The sequence below is a fragment of the Bison bison genome, unplaced genomic scaffold (assembly GCF_000754665.1).
Source record: "Bison bison bison isolate TAMUID 2011002044 unplaced genomic scaffold, Bison_UMD1.0 scf7180017864192, whole genome shotgun sequence".
Taxonomy (NCBI): domain Eukaryota; kingdom Metazoa; phylum Chordata; class Mammalia; order Artiodactyla; family Bovidae; genus Bison; species Bison bison.
Genome location: NW_011494764.1, coordinates 1,851,377 through 1,862,445, shown reverse-complemented (window position 1 = coordinate 1,862,445; position 11,069 = coordinate 1,851,377). Strand labels below are relative to the sequence as shown.

General features: G+C 38.7%; 1 protein-coding gene across 1 annotated transcript in view; it reads left to right on the top strand.

Moving 5' to 3' along the window:
• Nucleotides 1-11,069, top strand: part of LONP2 (lon peptidase 2, peroxisomal) — an 85,202-nt gene that overhangs the window by 46,900 nt on the left and 27,233 nt on the right. Inside the window, exons 11-12 of the mRNA XM_010843980.1 lie at nt 1,371-1,497; nt 4,869-5,002. Of these exons, the coding sequence (XP_010842282.1) occupies nt 1,371-1,497; nt 4,869-5,002 (261 nt within the window). The remainder of the gene's footprint in view (nt 1-1,370; nt 1,498-4,868; nt 5,003-11,069) is intronic.

Below are 11,069 nucleotides of genomic sequence, written 5' to 3'. Positions count from 1 at the left end.
CAGGCCTTTGACTGTGTGGATCACAATAAACTGTGGAAAATTCTGAAAGAGATGGGAATACCAGACCACCTGACCTGCCTCTTGAGAAATTTGTATCCAGGTCAGGAAGCAATAGTTAGAACTGGACATGGAACAACAGACTGGTTCAAAATAGGAAAAGGAGTTCGTCAAGGCTGTATATTGTCACCCTGTTTATTTAACTTATATGCAGAGTACATCATGAGAAATGCTGGACTGGAAGAAACACAAGCTGGAATCAAGATTGCTGGGAGAAATATCAATAACCTCAGATATGCAGATGACACCACCCTTATGGCAGAAAGTGAAGAGGAACTTAAAAGCCTCTTGATGAAAGTGAAAGTGGAGAGTGAAAAAGTTGGCTTAAAGCTCAACATTCAGAAAACGAAGATCATGGCATCCAGTCCCATCACTTCATGGGAAATAGATGGAGAAACAGTGGAAACAGTGTCAGACTTTATTTTTCTAGGCTCCAAAATCACTGAAGATGGTGACTGCAGCCATGAAATTAAAAGACACTTGGTCCTTGGAAGGAAAGTTATGACCAGCCTAGATAGCATATTCAAAAGCAGAGACATTACTTTGCCAACAAAGGTCCGTCTAGTCAAGGCTATGGTTTTTCCAGTGGTCATGTGTGGATGTGAGAGTTGGACTGTGAAGAAGGCTGAGCGCCGAAGAATCGATGCTTTTGAACTGTGGTGTTGGGGAAGATTCTTGAGAGTCCCTTGGACTGCAAGGAGATCCAAGCAGTCCATTCTGAAGGAGGTCAGCCCTGGGATTTCCTTGGAAGGAATGATGCTAAAGCTGAAACTCCAGTACTTTGGCCACCTCATGCGAAGGGTTGACTCATTGGAAAAGACTCTGATGCTGGGAGGGATTGGGGGCAAGAGGAGAAGGGGAGGACAGAGGATGAGATGGCTGGATGGCATCACTGACTCGATGGACGTGAGTCTGGGTGAACTCTGGGAGTTGGTGATGGACAGGGAGGCCTGGCGTGCTGCGATTCATGGGGTCGCAAAGAGTCAGACACGACTGAGCGACTGATCTGATCTGATTGATTTTGCCATATATCAAAATGAATCCGCCATAGGTATACACGTGAGAGATGTGATTTTAATCAAAAGACTTTCAGACACTGTGCTTATTTAGTAAGTGCTTGTTTTGTTTGTGAAAAAGTTGGAAATTTTAGCAGTTACTGATTGGCAATTATATTTTATTCTAATCTTAGTCGAAGTCATACTTAAATCCATTCTAAATCCAAGACCCATTGCACCTGTGTTGGATTTATTAATGAAGCCTGGGACTATGGAAGCCATGTGAATAATCATAAAGCACGATGACTTCTTTTCCAGGGTATACACAAGAGGAGAAGATAGAGATTGCCCACAGGCACTTGATCCCTAAGCAGCTGGAACAGCATGGGCTGACTCCTCAGCAGATTCAGATCCCTCAGGTTACTACTCTTGACATCATCACCAGGTTAGTCAGCCATCCTGGGGCTTCAGTAATGTTCAGATCTGAAAAGGAGATTCCTATTTCACTGGCAACTCACAGCATCCATTTCCCTCTCCAGCAGATTCCCAGCAAGCATTTCCGTAACTGTTGATTTACACAGGGCTCTGTATTAGGCAGAAATTCACAGGGAAAGCCTTTAGAGTATCTTCATAGCTAACTAAGGACTCCACTAAAGTGGAGCTTTTCTACAGTAACGATGTAAGGGATTAATTTGATAAATTAACAGCCAAATACATGGAGAATACCAAGACACCTTTTTATATCCCAGAACCTTGAAAGTTGAAGTCTCCTAAGAAGTGAGATGGTCCTTCAGACGTCTGTTATAAGTTGTTCAGATTTTCTTTTCCTCTCTTTGAGAGATTTTTTAAAATCCTTAGTGTTTTTATCTTCGGAATTAACGCCAGAACAATAGAGAAGGTATTTTCCCAAGTTAGCTACCAAGTGGTTAAGCCTGTAGCAAGCAGCACATAAATTATCTGAGTTGAGTACTGCTGAGTCTAATTTATGGATTGTATGTTTGAATGGAAAATGTATCCTGTTGAGAATTTCTATCTACAATAGCCTCTCACAGTTTTCCTGGCTCAGCATTGCAGGTCTGTTGCATCATCTGGCAAATAGTGTCAGGCTGCCAGGACTCCTCTTGCAGCCCCAGCCCAGTAACCGCAGTTTTTTCAAGAGAAGTGAAGTCTCCCTCTGTTTAATTTTTTTTTTTCCTCCCTCTGTTTTGAACTTTGACTTAGAGCTTGGCTAGTCGGACTGCTTTTTGATCTAATCCAGCCTTCTTATGGAAGTCTATTTGGAAGTCTGTTTAAATTTACTTATGAAACAGTAAGACTCAATCTGACCTGGGAGTTCCTTTTCTTAACTTGTGATTTACTATGTGGATAATGCCAGGGGAAATAAAGTAGGTGATTTCTGGGCCAGAGTCTTCCAAAAATATCATTATTCCAGATAATACGCCTGATGTTTCTGGGTAACTTTTCAACAAGTAACTTACTTAACCTTTTTTGATTGCTTCCCCATCTGTAAAATATGAATATAGAGAAAAATATCCATTCATAGCTTATCTGGATATAAATACTAATGAGTAATCACTATTTGTATTTGCCAGTTGTTGCCTGGAGAACTATTTCTTTTTTATATACTTGTTAGCTCAAAACATCAGCTGTTAAAAGCTGTGAACATTAGGAAATTTCTCTGAGCAATTTTAGTATTCATAGATACAGCACAGGTATTTACTACTACAGGCAAGTTTTGGGTATGTAATGAGCTACCCAAATTAGGACATAGTTTTTTCATTTTTTCCTGTGTTGTAGTCATAGACCCGCAGTGTTTAGGAGGAGAGGAAGGAGTCTTAGTAGTCATCTAGTTTTCTTCTTCAGACTAAATATTCCTATTCTCCTTACCATTCCTCTTGACCCCCTTTCAAGACTTTTCACCTTCCCAATTAGTCTTCTTCTGAATGATTTCTCTGATATCAGTGTTGCTTTTAAAATAAACACCAGAGTAGAACTCAGTATGTCTGATGTAGCCTAAACAGTTCATAGTATAAGAAGACCACTGTGGGGAAGGAAATGGCAACCCACTCCAGTATTCTTGCCTGGGAAATCCCATGGACAGAGGAGCCTGGCAGGCCATGGGATCACAAAGAGTTGGACATGACTTAGCAGCTAAACAGTAATAAGGAATTAAAAAAAAAAGACCACTAGTCTTATTCTGTTATTATTTTATGACTGTATCTCAGAGTCTTAGCTTTTTTAGGTTATCTTCTTGCCTCTTGTAAATATAGTTACTGACACCTTAGTTCTTTCTCTTATGAATGTCTTATTCACTTGATCTGTCTCATTCCATATTTATAGGGTTGAATTTTTTAAAGCCCAAATGTAGAAGTTTACAATTATATATATTTTAATATCCATGTTAGTTTTAGCTACCATTGCAGCAAATTGATTTTTTTTCATCTTGATTATCATCCAGTGCATTAGTTTTATGTCCTCTGAAAATTAGCAGCTTCACGATCATTTAGTTGTGGGTAGGAAACATTAACCAATTCTTACTTGACATTGGTGCTTCTTCCTCTTTTGGTTTAAAAATGCTAAACCAAACCAGTGGTTGATATGTCTACTTTCCTCTAGTCGAGGTTAATATTATACTGTCTGCCTTAGTTCCTAGCCAGTTATTGTTCTAAACACCTAAAAAAAAAAATCTCGTTGATGATGTCCTTATTATTTTTGGCAAGCTCCAGTTCATTCTGAACTTCCTGGTCCCATGTCTGCATGTTCACGCCATCCTTCTGAAAGCATCCTCAGGCCTTTCTCTTGTATCTTTTGTCCAGACCTTTTCGTCTGAGCTCATCAAATAGCTGTCTTGGAAGCTACGCTGGGTTTTTGTTTTTACATGTTGGTTTATTTTTAAGGTGCCTCCCTATTTTCTTTCTTACTGAAATTATATGCATGTGTATAATATGGACTTTATTCCTATATCCTTCTATTCCTTTGATTGAAATAAACTTTTTACTTTATAGAGTGTTTAGCCAAGAATTTTGTCTTTTCTCAGAACTTAAAAAATCTGCCTTCCCAGTCTTGACTGTGTGTTTGGCTGCCTAATCAGATGCAGTTTTTCAGATAAAACTGCATTCTCTAGCTGATGTTGTGTGTTCAAACTCACCCAAAGCTGGGTGCCAAAATTGATTGTACAGTATAAAGGATTATGAAGTGGCTTACGGAATTTGAGTCTAACATGGAAGTTTTTTAAGACAGCTCTAGACCCTTTTCCACTAAATCACACTGCTTGCATCATTAGCATATTTCTTTCTTTAGAAGGTCTCTACAATGAAAATACATCGAATGGGGTAATTAGCACAGTTCCAGGTAAAGACTCCATTCTTTGTCTCAAATTATTTTTTGCTTTAGTTAGGAAAAAATTCTATTTTTCTGATTCTTTCAGCAGTATTTCACATGTAATAAATTTGTCAGAATTTTCTTAAATCAACAAATTGTAAGAAAGCTCTTATACCTATCAAAGAGTAAATGATATTTTATGTGCCGCAAAATTTACTTTGGTGCTATAAATTGAAGAGCCAGTAATTCATTTTTAAGTATAGGGTAATAATTCAAGATACTCTATATAAAAGGAAAAGTTGTAGCTGGAATTACTTCTAAATATTTTAAGAAATAAGAATAGTGAGGAATTTTTAAAGATGAGGCTGTTAATACTCAAGAAACTGTAATAAACTTTTAAATGTACGCTTCCTTTAGTATAGTTGTTAATCGCATTAATTCTGCTTTTACAGGTGATGTTTAGCCAAAATTAAAATATTTTTCCTTTGATGACAGGTACACCAGAGAGGCAGGGGTCCGCTCTTTGGACAGGAAGCTGGGGGCCATTTGCCGAGCTGTTGCTGTGAAGGTGGCCGAGGGGCAGCACAGAGAAGCCAAGTTGGACCGTCCTGACGTGGCTGAGGGAGAAGGTTGGTGACCTTGATCTGGCGCCCACAGGTTTGGTGGCTGGAAGTGAATGGAAACAAAGCTGGATGTGGTGGGATGGCGTGGGGTGGTCCTTGGAGCTATGGCACGTACTCCTCCGCTGGTAAAGGCATCAGTGTGTAAGTTAAACCTAATGGTTGCTGTATCAAGAGGATTCTTTTCTACAAAGAATGCAGAGTTTTGGCAGGAATAATAACTTAGTATTAATGCCTTAGGGATACATTTCTCGAGCTTGTAATGATGGTACACTTTATGTTTGGCTTCTGGTGTTCACTTGTTTCTTTCTGATCCAGATTGTTAAGTCTTTCGGTATTTACAGCACAGAAAGTTCCTATAGCAGTTAAGAAAAAAACAATCGTAGTTGTCCAAGTACTGCAAGGGCAGATATTTATTCTCTGGAATGGCTTCATGTGTAATCATTTGTTTTTCTCACACATTTTCTTTGATAGGTACACAATTAAGATATAATTTAAATTATTTTTTGTTAGAAAAATAATTGTGGAGGTGATGACAAGGGAAAAAAGGGAAGCGGTCTGTTCCTCGAATTAATGAAATATGGATATTTAAGTTAAAATGTTTTAACTTCTTACCACAGACTGTGCTGCTGCATGGTTGCCAAAATTTGCATTAACAAACATGACTTGAATAGAGAATCTCTTTATTCTTTCATAGTAAAGAGATTTATTAGATGTCCTACCATTTCCATAGCTCTTTCTAGACAGAAGTTTGATGAATATGGCTGAAGAACCATAATTTGTGATAAGCTCAGTGGAATAGAGTTAGTAAAGCATCATTCCTGCTTTTCCTTCTATTACTAAACACAGTGCCTTTAACAGCAGTATCATCCAAAGAGTTGTTCATTTGCTAAGTTGTGTCTGACTCTGTGACCCCATGAACTGCAGCACGCCAGACTTCCCTGTCCTTCACTGTCTCCTGGAGTTTGCTCAAACTCATGTCCATTGAGTAGGTGATGCCATCCAACAAGTGGACTTTCCCAGATCCTCCTCTTCCTCATATGTGCTTCCTCCCAGCTTGCACTGTGCCTAGAGCCCTGCTGGTTCATTTCTCCCAAAAGTAAAGCTGCCCCCTTTTGTGGGTAAGGGATAGTGCCCTTGTTATGTGGAGTAAACCTGTAATTGTTTCTTGTTGTTGTTTAGTTACTAAGTCGTGTCCGACTCTTTTGTGATGCCATGAACTGTAGCCTGCCAGGCTCCTCTGCTCATGAGATTTCCCAGGCAACAGTGCTGGAGCAGAGATACATCTCCTTCTCCAGGGACTCTTCCCAACCCAGGGATTGAACCTGCATCTGCACTGCAGGCAGCCTTTCTCACTGAGACCACTGAGCCACCTGGGAAGTCAGTTATTTCTTACACAGTTTTAAAAATGTTCTGTCTTTAGTCCCACATCTCACCCATATTTTCAGGGATACCTCAAATTCCTGAGCCTTTGTAGGATTTTGTGGATAACTACCCCGCACCCCCACCTACCTCCTTCACAGACATTAAAGTTTCTACTTTTTCTAGCCTGCCAGATGTTTATTACTTCTTGCCCATCTACTTGCTGTTACCCAAAATGTTGTCAGCATCTCTTGTCTTCTTTCTTTTTCTTTTTGTGGGTTATCCTTTTTTTTTTTTATCCCTTACTTGTCATTTTAATAGGATTTGCTTGGGGGGAGTTTAAAGATAAACACATGTTCAGAAGATTCTCAGAAATCTGAATTTTTGAAAAGTACTCTAGGTGATTGATAGCCTATCAAGAATGGCATCACTGGTGCAGCCGACAGTGACAGTGGAGAGCTGAGGTAGTTTTCTCTTTTTTCCCTTTCTGAATATAACACCTAAATCCTCCTGAGTTTCCCTCTCTAATTCTTAGAACATTCTCTTTTGCTGTGGCCTCCAGCACCTGAGCCTATGTCCTTTTATTCTTGTTTGTGATATAATAGAAAGGCAGAGAGTTAAGTGAGTTTATCTACTTGACACAATTGGAAAATTGTGTTTAGGATTTTGATGGTTTCTTTTGGAACTTATAATAATACATTCAGAAGTATGTATTAATTTTTTAAATTTATTTTTAATTGGAGGATACTTGCTTTACATGTTGTGTTGGTTTCTCCTGTACAACAATGGGAACTTGATGTTTAAAGAAGCTTTTCATAGTTACACAATGCTTATTTTATCTATTAGCATATTTCTAATAATGTCTGTGATCATATTAGCTTTTTAAAAATAACCTAGAAATATTCAAGAACTTATTCAAACTGCTTGAGAACCATGTGAGAACATACAGTGTTTCATGGTAACATTTATTTGGTGTTTTTTGTTTTTTTTTTAATCAGTGATTCACAGAACAAATCCTAAATGATACATAGTTAAGTAAATCTGGGTTAAGATACTACCAAGGACACCCATAGTGTGAAAGTGAAAGTTGCTCAGTCGTGTCCAATTGAATAATTAGGATAAGGACTTTCTCTTGAGACGACGATTTTGATTGTATTTCTTATTAGGAGATAGGGGACTCCAAGCTGGGTCTTACGTTGTAAGTGACTCTCCTCCAGATTTTAGTAAAATAATTATAAGATATTCTAAATTGATGTTTATGACCTTAACCAAGCCAAAAGAAAATTTTCTGTCAAAAAAAATCTCAGGTTTTCATGTCAGGTTTTCAAGTTCAAATGGAGCTAGCTTAGTAAATGAAAGTTTCTCATTAAGAAATTGAATTATTTAAAATGAGAGTATAAAATTGTTTTATATAAAATTAGAGTATGAAGTTGTTTTAGAAATTTCGAGTAATTCAGTGAGGGAGTTATTTTTAATGTTAAAAATATTACTGGTGTTAGAGTTACTGCCAGGAAGAAAAGTAATTTCAGGCCACAAGCTTTAAAAACAGGCAGAAACCTCCAGCATATCGAACAAACTTTCTGGAGTAGGCCCAGAAATACTGGTCTGTGAACAGTTGTCTTTGTATTTGTGAGGTCTTAACTGGCAGTTAAACAGAACAAATAATAGAATTTAAAAGGCAAGTGAGATTCCTAATTGATTTGTGTTAGTGGAGGAGTATTTATGGTGTCGGTCACTTACCTATAAAGTATGAGAAGTATTTCATGAAAGCAGCACTGCCTGTGTTTTTGTATGTTATTAGTATGTTCTAAATTGCCCTTTTCCTTTCTGCAATATTAGTTGGATCAAAAGATAAAAGTTTGTGGTTACAGTTTTATTCTACTTTTGCCTGCCTTTTAGTCTAGGACACAGATATCCCATGTATTCAGTTTTGCAGTTTGGAGGTTTCTCTGTAAAGGTCCATTTGTTAGCTTAGGTCTATTTGTTCAAATACTCTTTTACCATATATGTTCATTTAATACCTATATGATTTTCTTCCTCAAAAATTATCTCCAGCTAAGGATTCAAGTTATAACCAATGCTTATGAAGTTTCTCAGAATATGGAGCATTCTAAAATTTTTTTGGAAAGTGTGGTATTTATTGGAGAAGCTACGTTAAACTTAATGTGCCTCAAGATGTTAGTTTCTTAACTATTCTCATAGAAGTCATCTGAAAAATTGATTAGATGAAAAAAAAGACAGATGAAATGAACAGATTTAACATGAGGTGGGTTAGATGTTGTTATGGATAAACTTTAAAATGTCACTTCAGGCAGTATGTATGTGGTTATGTTATGGAGATCTCAGATAAACACTTAAAGGAAAAATGAATTAAACTAGCTGACTTACGGTAAGTAGATGGGTACTTTGGGCCTGAGATGAAATTTCCAGTGTTGGCGTCATACTTGGTTTCAAGAATGACTATATCTCAGTTGGTCTTGATGCCTAGTAGTGTAAATCCTCCAGCTTTGTTTTTCTTCAAGATTGCTTTGGCTATTGTATGTAGGTTCCTCAAATATCTGTATTAATTTTAGAATCAGCTTGGTGACTCTGTACCAGTAAATCACTAAATAAATGACACCTTTTTTTTTTTTTTTTTTTTTTTTTATTGGAGGCTAAATAACACCTTCTGATATTTTGATTGTGTTGCATCTATAAATCAGTTTGGGGAGAATTGATAATTTGATATTAGCAAGTCTTCTAATTCATGATTAGCTTCATTTATTTAAGTCTTAATAAATGTTTTTAAGTGTTTTAATAGTTGTAGTGGTGAGCTTTTGCATATTTTTCTTTAGATATATTCCTAGTTAATTGATCTTGTATGTATGTGTTATGTGTGTATATTATTGTAGATAATATTTTTAATTTTCTAATTCTTATGGTTGCTACTCTATGAGAATACTATATTGATTTGTATCCAGCAGACTTGCCAAATTGAAACTCTGATTTTTTTGAATTTTCACTCAGTCGTGTCTGACTCTTTGCAACCCCATGAGCTGTAGCCCACCAGGCTCTTCTGTCCATGGGGATTCTCCAGGCAAAGATGCGAGAGCGGGTTGCCATGTCCTCCTCCAGGGGACCTTCCCAACTCAGGGATCGAACCCAGGTATCCTGAAATATAGGCAGATTCTTTACCGTCTGAGCCACCAGGGAAGCCCTACATATACACCATCAGCTATCACAAATGCAAATAATGTCAGGTTTTACTTTTTCTTTTCTGATCATTATAGCTTTTATTTCAGTTCTTTCCTAGTGAACTAGCAGGGACCTCTAGGAGAACATTGAAAAGAAATAGTGGTGCTAGACAAAGGGATCAGGAAGGAAAGCCTGTGAAGAACTGCCTATCTCTTTAGCTTTGGTTTTGTACATTTGGGCCACTTGATTGATGGCTGTAAAATCTCAGTTGAGTAGGATTCTCAGTAAGCTGTCTAATTTGACTCTTGATTGAATTTGTAAGTCCCTTCACAAAATTCCCCAGTAAAGACCAGGCCTTGCCTATTTAACTGTTAACAGACACATCTTTATAACCTTAGCCATCTACTTCCCTGTCCAGAGGAAAACAGAAGCTGTAGTTTGGAAAAAGGGTTAAGTGGTTGGGTGGTATGAGTCAGAAGCAATAGGATTTAATGTCAGTGAAAACATGCCTATCCCCTCATGACAGATGCCCTGGGCCCCTTGCTGACCACAAAACATCGGGTTGGCTAGACCGTAGATCTAACTCTACGACAGTTTTCTCTAGTTCAGTGTGGATCGCAGTTTGACTGAGTTGCATTTCAACATGTATTGGTTCTCTGATACATTTGCCATATGCAGGACAGTGAAATCAATGGAATATAGTGGAAGCAGGCAGATAACAATATCCTTAATTTTTGATATCCTTTCTAGGCGACTTCACATTTACAAATGCATCAAAATAAAATATTCAAAGTTTATGGCACTGTTCTCTGCCTTCTTTAGCTTTAATTCTCCTAGGTGTCTGCACTCTCGGCCGTTGGCAGGAGTGTGCTGGCTGAGGGAGGGGGTCTTCCTGCCTGTAGCAGCGGGTCTGCTCTGTGCCAGGGCAGGCGGGGGCGGGGGGAGATGCCAGGGAAGAGCGTCATTCCGACGGGCCTTCCTCACCGCACATCCCACTCATCTGCTAGGGTGGCTTTTCCGTTAGCCTTTCTTGGGTCCTTTCCTCCGAAGGAATCCTCTTCTGTCGAGCTGCTTTCAGCTCTTTGTTGTGGCTTCCTGGCATTGACTTCTCAAGCCCTCAGCATACTTCACAGTGGTTATTTTAAGCGTGGCTCCTTTGTAACCAAAACAGGAAGCTGTTCCTGCAGGAGAAACAAGTCCCTTTGATTCTTTTTCAGCTCTTTTCCCCCAACTACTTGTCATCTCCAAATCTGAAGCATATCCATTCTCTTGTCTAATGTCATTGGTTTCTTTTATGAAAACACTGCTGCTGCTGCTGCTGCCGCTGCTGCTGCTAAGTCGCTTCAGTCGTGTCTGACTCTGTGCAACCCCAGAGACAGCAGCCCACCAGGCTCCCCCGTACTCGGGATTCTCCAGGCAAGAATGCTGGAGTGGGTTGCCATTTCCTTCTCCAATGCATGAAAGCAAAAAGTGAAAGTGAAGTCGCTCAGTCGTGTCTGACTCTAGCGACCCCATGGACTGCAGCCTACCAGGCCTGTCC